The sequence below is a fragment of the Calidris pugnax genome, unplaced genomic scaffold, assembly GCF_001431845.1.
Source record: "Calidris pugnax isolate Ruff unplaced genomic scaffold, ASM143184v1 scaffold607, whole genome shotgun sequence".
NCBI lineage: Eukaryota > Metazoa > Chordata > Aves > Charadriiformes > Scolopacidae > Calidris > Calidris pugnax.
Genome location: NW_015091428.1, coordinates 1 through 19,512, shown reverse-complemented (window position 1 = coordinate 19,512; position 19,512 = coordinate 1). Strand labels below are relative to the sequence as shown.

General features: G+C 49.4%; 1 protein-coding gene across 2 annotated transcripts; it reads left to right on the top strand.

Moving 5' to 3' along the window:
• Positions 1–6: 6 nt before the first annotated feature.
• LCMT2 (leucine carboxyl methyltransferase 2) lies at positions 7–18,069 on the top strand. 2 transcript variants are annotated; one of them, XM_014961540.1, is made up of 14 exons: positions 7–63; positions 333–457; positions 1,904–1,985; positions 2,305–2,485; positions 4,425–4,581; positions 5,022–5,211; positions 5,634–5,741; positions 7,726–7,768; positions 9,387–9,644; positions 10,770–11,000; positions 12,059–12,156; positions 14,792–14,979; positions 15,067–15,199; positions 17,363–18,069. In XM_014961540.1, exons 1-14 carry the CDS (start codon positions 25–27, stop codon positions 17,528–17,530), a joined length of 2,001 nt encoding a protein of 666 aa, XP_014817026.1. In that variant the 5' UTR covers positions 7–24; the 3' UTR covers positions 17,531–18,069. The 2 variants fall into 2 exon arrangements, with proteins under 2 accessions (XP_014817026.1, XP_014817025.1); XM_014961539.1 differs by having other exon boundaries at positions 7,678–7,768.
• Positions 18,070–19,512: the final 1,443 nt, after the last annotated feature.

The following is a 19,512-nucleotide window of genomic DNA, read 5'->3' as shown; positions in this document are numbered from 1 at the left end:
CTGGCGCGTCCCGCTCCGCGCAGGATGGGCCGCGGCCGCCCGGGCCTCCCCCGTCCCGCCGCCGTGAGTGACCCCGGCCGGGCGCCGCTGCCCCTGCGCGCGGGGGACCCGGTCCTGGGCTGGCTTCGGGACACGAGGGGAGGCGGAGGCGGGGGAGAGGCTGGGATGCGAACGGGGTTGGGCGGCGCCGGCGGGAGCTGCCCTGCCCTTCCCTCTCCCCGGCGCTGCCTGGCCCCGCCGGCCCGCTCCGGTGGGGCCGGGCGCTTCTCGGCCCGCGGTGCCGGTCGGGAGCACCGGGGCCTTGCGGCAGCGCTGTGTCCTTGTCCCGGCAGGTCCAGGGTACCGGCGGCAGCAGCGCCGTTAGCAAGAGCTCGGCGGCGGCGCGGGGCTACATCCAGGACCGGTTCCTGCGGCTGCTGGCGGGGCGGCGGCGGCGGCGAGCCCCTCTCATCCACCGGTGAGGAGCGGGCGCCCCGGGGGCGGCAGAGGGGCCCGGTCCGGGCCACGGGGGTGTCGCTGCTGCTTGCGGCACGGCAGGTCTGAAGGCGTTGTAGGGAGGGGACGTGTAGGGACAGTGGCACCTCGCAGAGCTCGCTCTCTCGGTAATGTCACCTTTTAGGCTGTTGGTGCAATTTCACGAGGCTTATGGGCAAAAACTGAAAGCTTTTCCTGAGTAAAATATGTCACCAGACCGGTTCCCGACTCCAGGATTCAATGCTGCTGAAAACTACTTCAGATGAGATTTGAAACTAACGCACTAAAAATGTTAGCCCATCAGTGGTTTTCTCATTAATTCTCAAGAACAATATCAGTAAGGTACTTGGTGGCTCAGGGAAACAGTATTATCTTTGGAATTGGTGGTCACTGACCAGTAGGTCTTCTCTGGAGCTTTACAGGACACACACATAATGTTTGTGTGTGGAGGGTTCTGTGCTGGCACGGTGGTGGAGTTTGCACAGTGTGAGGCAGTTAGCTTAATGGAAAGTGACTGAATTGCCAAAGGAGTTTTCTTTGGGGAAGCCCAAAGCAGCATTCGAGCAGAAGCTTGCAGGCCCGTGGAGACAAGTGTTGCTTGTCAGGGCAGGAAGCTGAGCCTGTGCTGACTCCTCACGTGACAGTGCTGTGCTAAACTAAATTCATAGAAAGAGTTAGGTATTGCACTTGTCAACACTGTCACCGTGAATTTGGGGACCTCTTAGAGTATCTGGTGAAAACCTTAGTCCCTGTGAGGCACAGGGGTGCTAACATGCTGTTAAAGGGGGTGGTAGAACTGGTAAGCCTGGTGGGGACACAGTGTCACTAACAGAGAATGCCACAGCAAAAGAGGCACCAGTCCCTGCCGGACCGTGCAAATGGTAGACGCTTCCCAGGAGTTAGACTTAGTTCCCTTCATTCAAAAGACAAGGAATGAAATTCCTTTCCTGACTTTGCTTCTCTGGCCATTTTCATTCCCCTCTCACTGCATTTGCCCACACCAATGTTAATTTTGTTATTCCTAAAGCTCCTTGTAAGTAAAGGAGTTAATTTCACATTGTTTTGGCATGTGGTTTGAGGCAGGAACTCGGGTACTGGCCACTCACGTTGTAGGGGCATATCCTGACTGTCTGGATCTGTACTTTTTCATCCAGTGAATATTTATTTATGCAAAGTGGAACAGCTGGAATATCTACACAGTTTTCTGGGTTGTCCGTAGTTTTGTTGGTTAATACACTTACTGCATACAGGAGATCTGTATTTATTAGCAAGCTGTAGATATGACAAAATCATCAGATATCTCCCAATGCAGGTCTGTACATATGGGTAGAAGCTGATAGAGAAAAAGTAATTTTTTTAAAGTGGAGGATGCCAGTGCTGGAGAAGTAGGGCTCCCGGACAGTGGTTACAACTGTATTTCATTCCCCAGGGGCTATTACATCCGCGCCCGTGCTGTAGATCACTGTGTTCGAGACTTCCTGCTGAAGACCCAAGGCCACCCAAGGACACAGGTGCATTTTCTCTCTCGGGGGGTACTGGCAGTTTCCACCTCACATGTGAAAAGTCTTCTTGGCTCTGCGGTAGCTTCTTAGTGCCTCTGTTGTGATCCTTTCCCAGAGGAGTACAGAGAACCTGGCTGGAAATTTGTTGTCTTGACAGAAATATCTGGGAAGGGGCAATACCTACACAAAATTCTTCTACCTCTTGCAGAAGATTGCCTGATTTTTGTCACTCTACAGATGATGTTATTGAATATTTTTCACACCTAGATGCGCAGGATGCTTCTAGATTTGAGTATAACTTTTTTTTTTTCTGATACTTTCTCTGCAGATCGTGTCCTTAGGCGCTGGCTTTGACTCCTTATACTTCCGTTTGAAGGACATAGGTCTTCTGTATCACACTGTGGTATATGAGGTGGATTTCCCAAATGTGGCATGCCAAAAAGCTGCTCTCATCAAAAGAACGAAGGAGTTGTCAGCACTGGTGGGGGATACTGGAGGGGAAGGATTAGGTAAGATATTTAGGGAAGGTTTTCTAGGTACTAAATGTTGAGAAGAAGCAAACACAACTTCAGCCTTTAAAAAGCGATGTGTGATGGTAGAGGAACTATGCAGTTGTAGATAAAAAGCATGCTCGTTTTCTGAAAGATTTTGGAAGGAATAAATAATTTGTAAGCATTGGGAGATAACAAGAAGATGTATAGCTGCCAGAGCAGACTTGTCAGGAGAAGATTATATCAAATCAAGTTTGGTTTCTTTCTCTTACAGTTTCTGAAGCCCTGTGTCCAGCTTTGGGCTCAGTAGCACAGAGGCAGTGACAAACTGCTGCATGTCCAGTGAGAGGCCCCGAGAAGGATAAAGGGGTGGAGCACACAAAATGGGAGGGGAGGCTGAGAGACCTGGGTTTGTTCAGCCTTAACAGGAGGAGGTTGGGAGGGAGGGAGGTGGCTCTTACTGCAGTCTTCAACTGCGTGATGGGAGAGCGTAGAAAAGGTGGAGCCAGACTTTTCTTAGAGGCACCAAGCGAACAGTTGAGGCGCAATGGTTGCGAGTTGCAACAAAGGCAATTTCAGTTATGTATAATGAAAATGTTTGGTGGGGTTTTTTTATTTTTTTTTCTTGCCCTATGAGTAGTTAAAAATGAGAATAGATGGCTCAGAAAGGTTGTGGAATCTCCAGCCTTGGTGACACAGCTTGGCTGGAGAAAGCCTTGAGCAACCTGATACAGGTAACTCTGCTGTGAGCAAGGAGTTGGACTAGATGATGTTCAAAGGCCCTTTCCAACTTAAGTCATACTGTCATTTATGGACATCATGGGTAGGAGAGAAGGTATGACTCTTAGGTGTCTTGAGTGATAAAATATTAGTCATTATGTTACCTGACTGTTTTTTTTCCCCCTCTCCATGACAGGAAATAATGAGCCTTATGAAACTACTATAGAATATAAGTGGAGCTGAAGGGATTATTATGCCAGCTAAGTACTAAGGGGCAGTTCAGTGGCAAAATCATAGAATCACAGAATTGTTTGGGTGGGAAGGGAACTTAAAGTCCCCGCAGTCCCACCCCCTGCCCTGGGCAGGGACACCTCCCACCAGAGCAGGTTGCTCCAAGCCCCCTCCAACCTGGCCTTGAACCCATCCAGGGATGGGGCAACCTGGGCCAGCCTCTCACCACCCTCACACCAAACAAGTTCTTCCCCACATCTCATCTCCGTCTCCCCTCTTTCAGTGTCAAACCCTTCCCCCTCCTCCTAGGGCTCCCCTCCCTCATCAAGAGTCCCTCCCCAGCTTTCCTAGAGCCCTTTTAGGGACTGGAAGGAAGCACATGAATGGTCTGCAAAATGTGGAATGAGATACAGTAGGGACATGTGTAAGCCACTACTTTTAGACTGTAATAATCAATTTAAATACAGATGGAAGACAGCTACAGAGCAAGGTGCCTGGCTTCTGTGAGCTGTCCTACTGACTAGGACTACTGTCCTAGTCAGTAGTCCCCAGAGGAGGGCAACGAAGCTGGTGAGGGGTCTGGAGCACAAGTCTTGTGAGGAGCAGCTGAGGGAGCTGGGGGTGTTCAGCCTGGAGAAAAGGAGGCTGAGGGGAGACCTTCTCGCTCTCTGCAACTCCCTGAAAGGAGGGTGTAGCCAGGGAGGGCCGCTCTCTTCTCCCAAGGAGCAGGCCATGGGACAAGAGGAAACAGCCACAAGTTACGCCAGGGGAGGTTTAGTATGGGTATTGGGAACAATTTCTTCCTGGAAAGCGTTGTGAAGCCTTGGCAAAGGCTGCTCAGGACAGTGGTGGAGTGTAGATGTGGTGCTGAGGGACATGGGTTAGTGATAACTTGGCAGTGCTGGGTTAACAGTTGGACTTGATGATGTTAAAGGTCTCTTCCAACCATAATGATTCTATGATTGCCTCAGCACTGTTGTGAGATTGTATAATTTTTGTCTCCCAGGAGTCATTACCTTTTCTGGAGAGGATTATAAATTATTGGGAGTGGATTTATCAGATCTGTCTGAGCTGGACAGAGCGCTGGAGAAAGCAGGACTGGATAAGGACATCCCCACCCTCTTCATAGCAGAGGTGGTGCTCACCTACATGGAAAATAGCAGGTCAGTGGATTCGTTCTCTGTTAGCTGGGTGGTGTAATGAAAAGAGCAACCTTCTTTGCATGGATGTCACCCGGGGCTGGGAGACCTGCTGTCTTGTAACTACAGCCTCAGGAATTCTGTGTAAGTCCCAAAGAGGTCCTTACATCATAATCTTGATGGGATAATTGACATCCACATGACATCCTAAAAGGGAGGGGAAAAAAAGAAGAAAAACCTTGAATGAGTGATTTTTGAGTTTTTTGTTGATTCCCCTGAATTCTCTGCACACATGGGGGAGGAGATGTTCATAAGTCCCCAGCAGAGTGTTCTTGTTTGTGTATTTCCTCTGTCAGGAGGCCTTAGTGGCACGCTTTACGGTGCTGCAGGGAGATATATTGCCTCTGCCATTTGGTAGATGGGCCCTCAGTTATTTAATTTCTTACGCCCAATCTGCCTGACAGGTCGGATGCCGTGATTTGGTGGGCAGCAGAGCGTTTCTCTCGCGTGTGCTTTCTGCTGTACGAGCAGATGCACCCAGAGGACCCCTTCGGACGTGTCATGCAGCAGCATTTTAGCCAGATGAACTCCACACTGAATTCTTTGGCACAGTACCCAGACTGTGAGGCACAGCAGAGGCGCTTTTTTGAAAAGGTAAATACCTGCAGCTCTAGGGCACACATGAAGCATAATTGACCTGGGAAAGATGGTAACATTAACTAATTTTGGAAGTCATCAGCTGTGTCAGTTATGGGTGGAAGGAAACAGGGCCAAGGCTGGGATGCTGCCTTTCTCTAGTAGCATGATTAGTCACTCGAAGGTCCTTCCACCCAACTTGCAGCCTACTTTCTGATAAGGGATTAAGGCAAGATGGGTTCCTTTGAAATTTTTGATGTAATAAATTAAGTTATTGAGAGCTTTGCAGGTAAGAGACTTATCCTCACCAGATTCTGGGCTGCTGCTGTTCCAGCTAGATGGTCTTAAAGGCAGGCGTTTAATTTAGGATCTTTGTTTTCTAGTGGGAAGTGAGTCTCTATCCTTCCAGAGGTAATAGTTTTGAGGGATTTCTATTTTAGGGCTGGACTGAGTGCAGTGTCATGGATATGAATGAGTTCTTCACATGTTGTACTCCAGAAGATGAGCAGAAAAGAGTGCAAGCTCTGGAGCCTTTTGATGAATATGAGGTGAGCCTCCTTTATTCTGAGCACTGGGGACTTGCTTTGATATGATAAGGGGTCTGCAGTTTCTTGTGGTCACAGTTCTGTACATGAACTGCTGAGGCACAGCTGCCCAGGGAGGCAGACAGGATCTTGAATCGGGCTTCATTAATGCAGAGCCCAGAGGAAGCTCCATGGGAGGTATCATCAGAAGAAAACTCTTCAGTGTTAGAAAAAGCTTCTTGTTCCTTTCTCAGTGAGTAGTCTCTCAGGGAGACAGTCTTGGCACAGCAAACTAGCTGGAGGCGTAAAAGGTGTTGTGGATGCTAAAAGTTTGCATGGGTCTAAGGGCGGAGTCTTTTAACAAAAGAGAAGTCTATTGAGAATTGCTGAATATGTAAAAATACACTTGATGTGAGATTCCTGACTGCAGATGGTTGGGAGCATTCCTGGGGGCAGTAGATGCACTTGTCCTGCTCTCTTGCATTTCTGTAGTCTATTACCATTTGTCATTGCTGGGTACAGGTTTTTAGTTTCAGGTACTTTTTGGTCTGACTTTGTACAGCCGTTCCTATATTAACGATTGAAATTTAACTATGATGGTATTCTGTGCTGTTTTTATGTTAACTGCTGGCAAAGTTTGCAGCTATGTAAAGTCTAGAAGAGAAGTCAAAGATACTGAGTCATTTTGAGATAAAGGGTACTTACTAGAAGTTTCCCTTTGGATTTTGTGGTTCTCTGTTTATATTTCTCTCTAGAAATGGAGCATGCTGCAGTTTGAAAACAATGGGCTTGCATTTATGTTGCCAATGTGCAGGATCTGCTCTGCTACATGGATGCAAAAGTGATGACTCAAAGGTGCTGCTGGGTTTGAAAAATGGGGTAGAAATGCTTCTGAGAATTATTGTAGATCAGGGCAGTTGCTCCTACAGGGAGAAAGTAAAGACTTTTTATCGTTGCCCTTACAGAGGAGGTTAACATGCACAAGTCCAAGCAGAAAAACGTGCATAGGAGTAGGCTGATACCAGATAACTCTACAATTAGCCTTTGAGAGAAAGTAAGATCCAGGTCTTACTGGAAACAAGCTTGACCCACAAACAGTGGATACTTCCATTTTCATTATTTATATTAATTTTTGGATATCACTTTTCAAAAGATGCTTTTTACTTCTGGTAGAAGTTGGGCCGATGATGCTAATATTGTGGTTTTTTGGGCCTTTTACATTCATGTTTATTCCTTCTAGCCACGCAGTTGGCTGAATGTATCCCACCCTATGGGAATTAACATAATTAATTCCCTCGTGTCCATAAAAGCCAGAGGTACTGTCCCGTACAGTCCTCCTGCTTGGGCTTCTGCCTCTGAGTGATTCCAAGGCCAGGATGGAAATCATATTTGTGTATTATCGACCAGCAGAGCCCAAGTGGCACCTTTGAATTTTTGTGATTTCTTTGGGACCATTTACAGAAATGACGTTTAAGAAACCTTAATCCCTCCAGTATACACCCCTTGCTCTTGCCTAGGATCAGAACTGGGAAGCAGAAAGGGAAGTTGATTCCAAAAAGAAAAAAAGGAAAAAAAAAAAAAGTTCCTCATGCAATGTATAATTAAGCTACAGAACTCCTTGTCACAGCGTGTTACAGACAATAACAGTTTATGTGAGTTCAAAGATCAACTGGATAGGTTTATGGATGAGAAATCCATCAGGGATTGTTCGATACAGCTTCTTGCTTAGAAAATCCCTGAGCTGTAAATTTTTGCAGGTTGGGATGAAGAAGGTATTTACACACTTGCTCTTTCTCAGATTCAACTTTAGTCTTCTGATTTTGGCTGCTGTTGGAGACAGTGCTAGGTTCGGCTGGTCTTTGATTTGATCACCTGGCCATTCTGAGATCCTTATGGCTGCCTTCTCTAAGATTTTGAGGGCAATTGTTTGTTTTTGGTTTTTCCTCTGGGCTTGCTGCAGGAATGGCATCTGAAATGTTCTCATTACTTTGTCCTGACTGCATCAAAGGGAATGGAACCTTCCTGGACTCCATTGTTACCCAATATGACAGGTACATACTGACTAGTTCTCATAGAATTCCTTTATCCCATGCAGGCTTCTCAGAGACTTCAGGAGACAGTAAAACCCTGGAAGGAGCAGATGGGATGCTGCCATCTGAGTAGCTTTCTTCATCCTTCTAACAGTGGTTCTGCTGTCCATAGTGTGGCCAGGGCTACGTCCTGACTCTGCTGGGTCTGGTCAGTCTCATTCTTTCAGTTTATTGAGCCTTCCAGCCTGAGCAGCTCTTCCTTCTGGTGACACTGGGGACTGTCCGGTGCACAGCTGTAATGCCAGTCCACCCTGCTGCTGCTCCTGTTTGGGGATCCTACAGACTCTCCTTTTTGAATTTATTCCTGCTTCCCTCCACGTGTGTCTCTCTAAGCCATTCTATCCTTCCAGCTCCTGAAAGCTTATGTTTTACTTCTGCACTATCAAAATGTGGCACTTCAGGGCATGCTCTAGTGGCCGAGATTGTGGGGGTCTTTTGTGTGTGTATGATTGCACTCGGTGATCTCAGAGGTCCTTTCCAACCATGAAGATTCTGTGATTCTGTGAAAGAACTGCTCAGCAGAGCACTCAGAAGCGTGGCACAAAGTTTGTGCTTTGTTTTCTTATCCCCTGTGTGTGGAATTGTACGTGCAGTATTTTTGTTTCTGAAATGCTTTTAAATCTGTATGTGGCCTTTTTTAGATGAGTGAATATTCTCTTATAATAGGACCATTGAAATTAACAGAGATTATTCATCATGCTTTAGAACTTTATTTCAATGCTTTTGTGAAAGTAGAAAATCCAGAAAGGAACTTTGAAATCCAACTTCCAGGTGTTCATCCTTTTTCTGTTCTTTGCTATTTAAGTAGCCAAATATTGTCTTCATCAGAAGAGTACTCCTTTTCACAGAATCATAGAATGGTCTGGGCCAGAAGGGACCTCCAAAGGCCATCTAGTCCGACCTTCCCATAGTCAGCAGGGACACCCCCAACTAGACCAGGTTGCCCAGGGCCTCGTTGAGCCTCACCTTGAATGTGAGGGAACACAAGGAAGGGGCCTCAACTACCTCCCTGGGCAACCTGTTCCAGTGCTCCACCACCCTCATAGTAAAGAACTTTCTCCTAATATCCAATCTAAATCTGCTCTTCTCCAGCTTAAAGCCCTTGTCCCTCGTCCTGTCACTGCAGGCCTTTGGAAACAGACTCTCCCCGGCCTTCCTGTAGCTCCCCTCAGGTACTGGAAGGCCGCTATAAGGTCTCCTCGGAGCCTCCTCTTCTCCAGGCTGAACAACCCCAGCTCCCTCAGCCTGTCAAAGGTGTTGCAGTGATTCCTGTCTTGCTACAGCAGTTTGAGATGCTGCAGTCTCTTGGCCAGTCTTGCCCCCACCCCGTCAGAGCGGTCTCGGAGCTGTGTCAGGAGCTGGGCAGCAAGGAGCAGAAGCTGGAAGTTGTTGGCACAGTGGTATTTTAAGCCACTACAGCTTGATTTCTAGGGCACGTCAGATTGTCTGTGTGCTCTGGCAACCTGCTTCCAAATTTTTTCTTCTTGAAAAGCTGAACAGACTTGCTTAATCTCTCATTTAAAATGTAGTCCTTGGTTCTTGTTTGTGCAGAAGTTCTTTGGTTCTCTTTGGCTTGCAGTTCCTCGTCGTGATGGTCCTGTCGGGACGGGTGGGAGCATCCCTGCAGCAGTGTGTCCAGTGCACGCTGGAATCTCTGGCCTGAGACGTTATGGTCACCACTCTGTTCTTATAAAACCCAATGTGATTCTCACCACTGGAGGCTTTGGGGAGGAGGATGGACATCACTGCCGTATGAGGAATTTTCATGTGCTGATTAAGCATGCAGGCTGCTGGAAAGCTGGCTGTGTGAGAAAGGAAAGCCCTGATAAAAGATGGGGTGAGTTCCCATACTGATGGCAAGTTTCAGGAAGACGTTTCTGTACTAACAACAAAATAATGTCTCATGGAAAAGTGATGTCACAATGCAATTGTGCTGGCAGTCAAAGAGATCTGAAGGTTCTGAGTAACAAGTGCTGGGTCCTTAGGAAGAATTACTTTACTGAAAGAGTGGTCAGGCACTGGAACAGCCTGCCCAGGGAGATGGTGGAGTCACCAGCCCTGGAGGTATTTAAGAAATGTGTAGATGTGGCACTTCAGGGCACGCTGTAGTAGCCGAGATTGTGGGGGTCTTTCGTGTGTGTATGGTTGGACTCGGTGATCTCAGAGGTCCTTTCCAACCATGAAGATTCTGTGATTCTGCCCTTGGGTCACACCAACCCCATGGATGCTCAGGGCTGGGGGAAGAGTGGCTGTAGCTGCCCCATGGGAAATGGCCTGGGGGTGTTGGTCGACAGGGGCTGAATATGAGTCAGCAGTGTGGCCAAGGAGGCCACCAGCATCCTGGTCTGTGTCAGGAACAGTGTGGCCAGCAGGACTGGGGCAGTGACCATCCCCCTGGACTGGGCACTGGGGAGGCCCCACCTTGAGGGCTGGGTCCAGTTTTGGGCCCTTCCCAACAGGAAAGACCTTGTGGGGCTAGAGCGTGTCCAGAGAAGGGCAACAATGCTGGTGAGGGGTCTGGAGCACAAGGAGAAGGGTCTGGAGAACCTCTGAGGGAGCTGGGGGTCTTCAGCCTGGAGAACAGGAGGAGACCACCTTGCTCTCTCCAACTCCCTGAAGGGAGGCTGTAGCCAGGTGGGGTCAGTCTCTTCTCCCGAGGAACAGGCCATGGAACAAGAGGAAATGGCCTCAAGTTGCCCCAGGGGAGGTTGAGGATGGAGCTTGGGAACAGTTTCTTCCTGGAAAGGGTTGAGAAGCCTTGGCAGAGCCGCCATCCCTGGAGGGATTTCAAAGCCGGGCAGAGGTGGTGCTGAGGGACATGGGTCAGTGGTGTTTTTTGTCAGTGCTGGGTTAACAGTTGGGCTCGATCTTAAGGGTTTTTTCCAACCTAAATGATTCTATGAATGTATAATTTTCATGGGAGGGAGGTCAGTGTGAACCGTGATGTTTTGTGTCTTTACAGATGAGCGGTTGTACCACACTGTGTCCTGTGTCTCCAACGGTCTGGCCCTGGTGGTAGGAGGACGAACATCCCCATCAAGCCCAGGCTTGGGAATGTCGTGGCTCAAGTTCCCCGAGACCTGTGATGCCTTGGAGCCAGAGGATGTTACTGTGGAGCTTGTAAGTGTGCAGCCTGCTGCTGAGCCAGCTGCTTTGCGCTGGAGACACAGCACAACTGAAGTCACATTCAAAGGTAAAAAGCCTGGAAAGAGCAAAAATGGCTGTAGGTATGTGGGGGTATGTACAAATTCCAGAATATATGGGGCAGTCCTCTCCAGACAGTGAGGTCTAAAAGGCAAATTGTCATGATGTAGCCTTACTTTATATGTAGTACAGACTATTTTGGAAAGAATATGATACTGTTAGATTAATGACCACTTTAGAGAATCCAATTACATTTCATTAAGATTTTGTTCTAGTGGTGGAGTTTTTTTTCCCCCCAAGTTTAAACTTTGTTAATGTATTTTTGTTATCGTATCTACCCAGTTCTTGTGCCTTTTTTGTTTGACAAGTCCAAAAGTACTTGTGAGAGGCTTTACAAAATCTTTACAAAAGGGAAAGACTGAGCAATCTCAGCTGAGTTTCCTGAACCGAGCAACTGACTTGGTTTATCCAACCGCAGGACTTCAGTTCTCTGTGCTATTAGTACATGGTCGATTCATTACAGAACCTGTACAAGGGGTACCTTGGGATAATGGCTTCTATTATCTATGAGGATTTATCTTTTCCTGGGATAAATAGATGTTATTGTGTTGCCATGATTTATGTACTTACCGTTTTCTAATTTTATTAGTTCTACAGGTGTAATCTTTCTGTTGCTTAAATTTTCATTCCTTCAGTCCATTAGGTATTTTAAAAAACACGTTTTGTTTTGGTTTTAAGACTGTAGTGTGTGATTTCCATTCAGACCCTAAACATTCAGAAACTACATAAATAAGTGGGTGATGGGGGCCTTCTGAATGACCACAAACGTGAAGAAACATTTTCTTAGTAAAAATATTGTTTACCATGTGTCTTATAAAAGACCTAGATACAGGCGTTAATTCCTTTATCTAAGAAGCAATTTCTTGCATTTATTGCTGAAATGTTCGTCAGGTTGTAGGGTGTTGTAATACCTAGTGTATAAAACTCCTGCCTGACTGCATTAATTTCTGTCCTTGGTCAGCTTCCCTTCTGTGCAAAGAGAAATCTTTGGTTTTGTGACATACCAAATTCTAACTTCTCTTTCCATCTGGTTGTCCTTTTCCACAGGGGAGAACTACCTGTTCCTGTATGGCGGCCGCTCTGCTGCAGAGCCTGTGCTTGGGGATTGGTGTTTCCTGCACACTCGGCATCTTTCCTGTACTGAGGTAAGAACTTAGGGAGGCACTGGGGAATAGAAGTTGCCTTCACTTCCTCGTTGTGTGCTGCTGTATTGGGAGCCCAAATAGTTGCATCTGGGAGGTGCCCAGGTCCTGTCACCTGTGGTGGTCTTGTCCCAATTGTCTGGCACTGAGACTTCCACTCCTTCCCCAGGCCCAGCCCTGCTCACATCCCCCAGAATCAGAATCACAGAATCTTCTAGGTTGGAAGGGTCCTCAAAGACCATCTTGTCCAACCGTCAACCTAACTGACAAAAATAGACACCCGCACAACAAACAAGAAGCATCACCATCACTAAACCATACCTCCCAGCACTACATCAACCCGTCTTTTGAACACCTCCAGGGATGGTGCCTCAACCACCTCCCTGGGCAGCCCATTCCAATGGCTGATAAATCTTTCAGTGAAAAAATTTTTCCTAATATCCAGCCTGAACCTCCCCTGGCGTAACTTGAGGCCGTTTCCTCTCGTCCTGTCGCCTGTGACTTGGGAGAAGAGACCGACCCCCATCTCTCTACACCCTCCTTTCAGGTAGTTGTAGAGAGCAAAAAGGTCTCCCCTCAGCCTCCTCTTCTCCAGGCTGAAGAACCCCAGCTCCCTCAGCCTCTTCTCATAAGACTTGTGCTCCAGACCCCTCGCCACCTTTGTCGCCCTTCTCTGGACCCGCTCCAGCACCTCAATGTTTTTTTATGGTAGTGAGCCCAAAACTGGACACAGTACTCGAGGTGGGGCCTCACAAGTGCCCAGTACAGGGGGATGATCACCTCTTGGGCCCTACTCGCCACGCTGTTCCTGACACAGGCCAGGATGCTGTTGGCTTTCTTGGCCACCTGGGCACACTGCTGGCGCAGTCTAACTCCAGCTCATGTTCCCAAATTCACTCACGCTGCCCCCCTCACCAGTAGACGGCACCCTGCAGACAAAGTGTTTGAGAGCCATGAAGATGTTCCCAAGCTCGGTGGCCCCTCCAGCTCCTGATGGACCCTCACTTGCTCCAGTGGCTGGCAGAAAAGGCCCAGGAACACTCCCCCCAGCTCTGACCCCCTTTGCGACTCCATCTTCACTGATGCTCATCTCTGTAGGGGACAGGATGCAGCACAGTCCTCTCAAGGTGTGCGGTGGGAACAGCCAGAGCACACACCTTCCAGGGGAAGGTTTTGAAGGACTTGCAGCTATTGAATCTGGAGAAGATTCAAGATAGCAATAAATCTCCAAATATGTAAAATATAGTTGCAGAGAGGAGAAATGAGTTGTTATCCATTTTTACTTTGAGTAGTAGAAGGAATCTGTAGAAAGGGTGACTTCCACTGGACACTAAGAAAAGCTATTAATCTTTGTCGTGGTTTTGGCCAGAGTGACCAATCAGAACGAGAGGTACCCCCTCCCTCCCCCTCTAAGGGAAAGAGAGGAGAGGAAGAGATAAAAGAGATTTATGAGTTTAGAAAAAAACTAAACTACTTTAATGAAAATACTAATAAATAATGAAATAATAAATAATAATAAGGAATATAAAAGAAAAAATGTATACAGTTTATACAAAACTGTCTCAAGCTCCCAGGATGACGATGACATCACCAGCAGGCACAGAGAAGAGTCCCAGGCTGGACTGGTGATGGACAGGAGCTGGATTCTGGATCTGGAGTCAGGAATGCCCAGATTGGGATCAAAGGCAGAGGAAGAGACAGGGTCCTCCTCGGACATCTGCCATTGAAGAAAGAGAGTTGACCCTTTGATCCCTCAGCTTTTCTACTGAGCATGGGGCAGATGGGATGGAAGACCCAGTTGGTCAGTTTGGGGCCACCTCTCCTGTTCCCTGCTCCCCACAGGTGGGCCCCCTCTATGCTTTTCTGTTTCTGACCCTCCAATGGGGCAAATAACAAAGTTGGCTGACCTTGGTCATTACAGCAATAAGTGTAAGCAAGGGCCTCTCTGCTCACACCATTCCTTGGCATGTAGCACAGACATTAGTCTGATCACTCTGAGAATGAGCAGTTTTCTTCACAATATGCCATTAATTTCAGAGCATTAGAAGAGACCTGGCTAAGACGTAAAATCACTGAACAGAAAATTGGTTCTGTTTTACTTCAATCCAGGACAATCTTGAAGATAGTGAAGTGCTGAATAGAGTGCCTGAAGAGGGGAGGAATTCTTGTCACTGCAGACTTTCTGGAACTATTAGCTAGTAATCTCTCCAGGTGACAATAAAGATAGTTGAATTTGCTTTAGGAGAAAGGGATGGACCAGGTGACCCCCGAAATTTTCTCCGCAGGTTTGTAAACTTGTGGTTCTCAGGTGCATGTCTTGCATGCAGGAATGCAATGAAGTTACCTCTCATAAATGTGCAGGTGTGAACAACATTAAATGTACTGAGGGCCAGAGAAACGATGTAGGTCCACAGTGAATGGAAACACTTCTGCTTAGCCATCCCTAGAGGAATGTGGGTAGGTTAGGGTTTTTTTGATTGTTCCCTATAGTGCTTACTCCGTTCCCCTCCAGCAACAGTAGCAGGAAAGAATGTCACCTCCCATGGGGGCATGCAACAGGAAGAGATCATTTAAGACCCTGGACATGAAGAAGGCACTTGGCTTGGCAAACTTCAGCCTTGGACTTGTGTTTTCCTAGATTCCTGTTGAGGGTCCAGGACCAGAAAGCCGTCACTCTCACAGTGCCTGTAGCTGGAAAGGAGGAGCACTAATTGCAGGAGGTCTGGGAGCAGCTGAGCAGCCCTTGGGTTCAGTTTTCTTTCTGAGGGAGCTTGAAGGTGGCTTTCAGTGGCAGACAGTAGAGACACATCCTCCTCTGATCCCAAGGTAGGTTGAAGGCCTTCAGCAGTGAATCTTTGGCCTGTCTCTACTTCCCTCTTACTAATGGAGTTCAACCTCATTTGAAACCTGCAGGTATTCACATACTGCACATGTGCATGACGGAAAACTTCTGCTTGTTGGTGGGGTGTGGTTGCACTCTTCTGTGCCAGGCATCACCGTCGTTGACTTAATAACTGGTCTCTGCGTGGACTATACCATTAATGTGGTAAGCACTGACATTTTTCTTTCAAGGTGGACAGTGTTGTGTGAAGGAAGGTGGTAACTTCAGATCTGTTTCCTGAAACAGAGTGAGGAATGCAGAATAGGCAAATTTGTGAGTGGAATAAACATTCCCTGATGGAGGTAGAACCTAATTCTGAAGTGCTTTTGCCAGCTCAGAGAACATCATAGTGTTCAGAGAGGGAGAGTCTGAGTGTGCAGGAGACCAGAGGGCACAGAGCTGCTCTGTTCCAGACATGGGGGGCACAACACAGCTTGGGCCCAAGCAGAGTAATTTCAGGATGTCTGTGGAAGAAGAGAACAAATCAAACCAGAGCCTCAGTTAGTCTTTATGGAGGTCTGTGGTATAATTTCACTAGAAACTTCATGGGAGAAATTGCTGTGTACTTTAGTTGCTGCCTGAAGTTCGAGAAGAAAACAGCACGGAAATACTGGAAACTCCACTTAAACACAAGCAAACGTTTGACTGTAACAGTGATTGACCACTGAAGAGGTTGCACAGAGAGGCTGTGGTGTCTCTGTCACTGGGCATACCCAAAACCTGACAGAGGAAGGTCCTGAGCACCCTGCTGTAGCTGAGCCTGCTCTAACAGGGGTGGTTGGACGAGGAGGTACTCGGAGGTCCCTTCCAACCACAACCCTTCTGTGATTGTAGTCTGTGATTCAGTACAGAACAATCATACAGGGGATGTCACAGCTGGATACTCTGGGCAAAAGTTAGCCTAAGTCTGTGAGTAGCCCTCACCTGTGATAATACTGCTTGGAGTACAAGAAAGACATGGAGCTGTTGGAGTGGGGCCGCAGGAGGCCACAGAGATGCTGGGAGGGCTGGAGCCCCTCTGCTGAGAGGGGGCGCTGAGAGAGTTGGGGGTTTCAGCCTGGAGAAGAGAAGGCTCCGGGGAGACCTTGGAGCCCCTTCCAGTCCCTCAAGGCAGGGGCTCCAGGAAAGGTGGGGAGGGACTCTTGGTGAGGGAGGGGAGCCCTAGGAAGAGGGGGAAGGGTTTGGCACTGAAAGAGGGAAGATTTAGACTAGATATTGGGAGGAAGTTCTTTGGTGTGAGAGCCTGGCCCAGGTTGCCCTGAGCAGCTGTGGCTGCCCCATCCCGGTTGGAGGGGGCTTGGAGCAACCTGCTCTGGTGGGAGGTGTCCCTGCCCAGGGCAGGGGGTGGCTTTAAGGTCCCTTCGAACCCAAACCGCTTTGTGATTCTATGAGAAAGCTTCTGTTCCTTTTTATTTATCTTAAATGTGTTTCTTTATGTAAAATAATTTGGTTTTTATTATGGGAAGTATGGGTGCCTCTGGCTGACCTTGCAGCATTTTCCTGAGGGCATAAAGCATGAAGTATGCTTAAATGTAGTTTTGTTTTTTCTTACTCTCTTTAGGAGAAGTTATAAGTGGCATAGTATCCTTTACATAAAATAGGCTACTCTACTCTTGTTGGATAGCAGTGGGGATGCGTACAGTTATAGTAAAGTTGTATCTAAAAGAAGAGAACTTCTTTGTTTACATTGAGTAAGTGGCTGCAGATGTGTCTGTGTGAATGCCAAAGGCTGACATGGATTCAAAAAGCGACTGGCTGTATTATTGGAAGGAAGCATGTTAAGGTTCCGGGAAGATGAGGACATTCTTTCCCATGAAAAACCAAGGGGAGGGCAGGTTGTTGGGTGGGTGGTGGGTACCAGAGGAGTGTGTCATAGTTTCCTTGTTCCCATGTTCTCCAGCTGTCCATTTTTGCCCACATTCGTGGGTGTTGCAGTGGACTAAATGGCCCTATTTGGGATCCAGTGTGGCTGTTCTTACCTAAGGAAGGGGCAATGGCTTCAAGCTGGAGGGGAACAGATTTAGATTGGAGATCAGGAGGGGGTTCTTTACTGTGAGGGTGGTGGAGCACTGGAACAGGTTGCCCAGGGAGGTGGTTGAGGCCCCTTCCCTGGAGATATTCAAGGAGAGGCTCGACAAGGCCCTGGGCAACCTGGTCTAGTTGGGGGTGTCCCTGCTGACTGCGGGGGGGGCGGACTAGATGGCCTTTGGAGGTCCCTTCCGGCCTGGGCAATTCTATGAGTCTATAAGGTACGATATGAAGTATCTCTGCAGCATTCTATGTGGGTGTTGCAGTCCTGTGTGTTCAAAATTACCTTTTCTTTTTTAGGAGCATCTGGAGTGGCCATTAATGCTACATAACCACAGTAGTGTCTTTCTGCCAAACGAGAAGGAGTTGTTGCTTATTGGTGGTGGTGGGAACTGCTTCTCCTTCGGGACACACCTGAACCCAGAGCCTGTCTCATTGAGCCTCAGCAGTATCCTGGCCAGCCACTGACTGGGACCAAGCAGGACTCAGCCGTGCTGCTGCACCTATTCACTTGTAGGTCCAGGAGCAGCAAAACCTTTCCACAAAGGTTTTGTGTCCAGAATGCTTTTGTAAAGGTGGGCTTAGGAGGGACAGTTATGGCCAGGGGCTGCATACCTCGTCTGCTGCTCCTGTGCCTGCTCTTCTGTCTTTATTGAACAGTGCTTAAACTCTGTTGATTCTGCATCAGCTAACATTTGAACTTTTCTTCTGTGCTTGGGAAGGTGCCTCGGGGAGGAGACTGTGCTTGGAACAGTGTTTGAGCACAACATTCAAACGAGGATGATGTTCTTGAGAAGAGACATATGCTTCTGTCTCTATGTCTTTTATACAGAACGACCAAATTAGTCCAGGGAGGTTTTTGTTTTGAGGGAACCGCCGTGGAAAACTACTAGACAGAGACTCCTTGGAGCATTAACTAGAAAAGGAGAAAGGGAGATCTTTAAAGTCCTACCAAAGCTGGTTGAGGCTGCTGATTTGGATCCAAAAATCAGATCGCCTTTAGAGTCTTCCGTGAGAGGTGTCTCTAACCATGTGAAACGAAGGGGGTGGTGGAATAACCTCCGTGGCTCTTCATGGCTTCTGCTGGCCGTGCCAGGGGCACACAAAGCCCGGTGCGGGGCCTGGAGCGTGCCCAAGGGGCTGGCAGAGGCTGGAGCGGGACCGTCCCTGGGCGCCGCGTCCCGCCGAGCTCCCTCCTCCTGCGCTTGGGAATGGCCGGGTGTCCGGCACCTGGAGGAGCCTGGAGCGGTGCTGGGGCTCGGCGGGGCCACAGCGGGGGAGCGTGTAAATGGCGGGGCTGCAGGTGCCCCCCATTGCCGCGGGGATCCAGCTGCGGGGCCGGGCCGGGAGGCTGATGGCGACGGCCCCGGCGTCCAAAGGAGCGGCTGCCGGTGGAGGGACCGGTGTGAGGCAAAGGAGAGCGGAGCGGTCGCGGGGCTGCGGGTGCACCGACGGGGAGTGCGGGGCCCGTGACGCAGGCGTGGGGCGGGGGGGGCCGGCTTCCTCGCGCGGAATGCCGGGAGGCTTCCGGTCGGCCATATTGTTCCCCGGGAGCACGCTGGGAGCTGTAGTCCGGGGTACAGGGTTTCCGGTCGGCCATACTATTCCCCGGGGCATGCCGGGAGCTATACATTTTGCGGGCGTGCCTACTGTATGGCTGCATTGGTCTCGGGCGGGTGCGGCGCAGAGTGCACGGGACGAGGAGTACTTTTGTTGCCAGTTTCGTGTGGTTTTCTGCGGGCTTCCGCGTCCGGCCGCTGCCCCGCAAGCGCATGCGCGGTGGGGAGCCGCCCGGGGTCCCCGTGGGGGCCGTGCGCGTCGGGCCCCGCGCATGCGCAGTGGGCAGAGCCGCTGCCGCCGCGAGGCGGCCCGAAGGCGGTGCTGCAGCGCTCGCTGCTGCCACCTGCGGAGCGACTGCGGTACTGCAGGTGTTCCACAGGGTCCTAGCGCCGCGCCTCCTCCACAGGCGGGTGGCAGCGGCGGCCCAGGGGGACTCCGGCGGCGGCAGCGGCGGGGTCCCGGTGCCTCCACGGGCGGGGAAGGCTGCCAGGCCCTGCCGCCATGGCCGGGGCGTCCTGCGGGGCGGATCCGGGTAGTGGAACGAGGGAGCTGTGTGGCTTTGGGTTCAGGAGCAGGGGTCGAGTCTGGCGTTTTGGGGACTTGAGGCTCAGCAGCTGGGCTTTGTAAGCACCCCTTACAACACGGGGAGGGGGGGCTGACACAGCGGAAGGCTGTGCTGCCATCCAGCGAGACCTGGACAGGCTGGAGAGTTGGGCAGAGAGGAACCTGGTGAGATTCAACAAAGGGAAGAGTAGGGAGTGGAGGGGCCAGTACTGCCTTGCCCCCGGGTGGCCGCAGAGGGGCCGGCGTTAGGCGAGGGGGAGCAGAGCAGTCGCAGGGCTGGGCAAAGCCCCGAGCAGGGCTGTGATAAATGATTTAGCCTCAAACAG

Excerpts from the sequence above, each read along its gene's own strand:
- LCMT2 (XM_014961539.1), top strand. The coding sequence starts at position 25 with ATGGGCCGCGGCCGCCCGGGCCTCCCCCGTCCCGCCGCC. Across the intron at positions 5,742-7,677 it reads AGCCTTTTGATGAATATGAG|GAATGGCATCTGAAATGTTC; the intron begins GTGAGCCTCCTT and ends GGCTTGCTGCAG. Across the intron at positions 12,157-14,791 it reads GGCATCTTTCCTGTACTGAG|ATTCCTGTTGAGGGTCCAGG; the intron begins GTAAGAACTTAG and ends GTGTTTTCCTAG.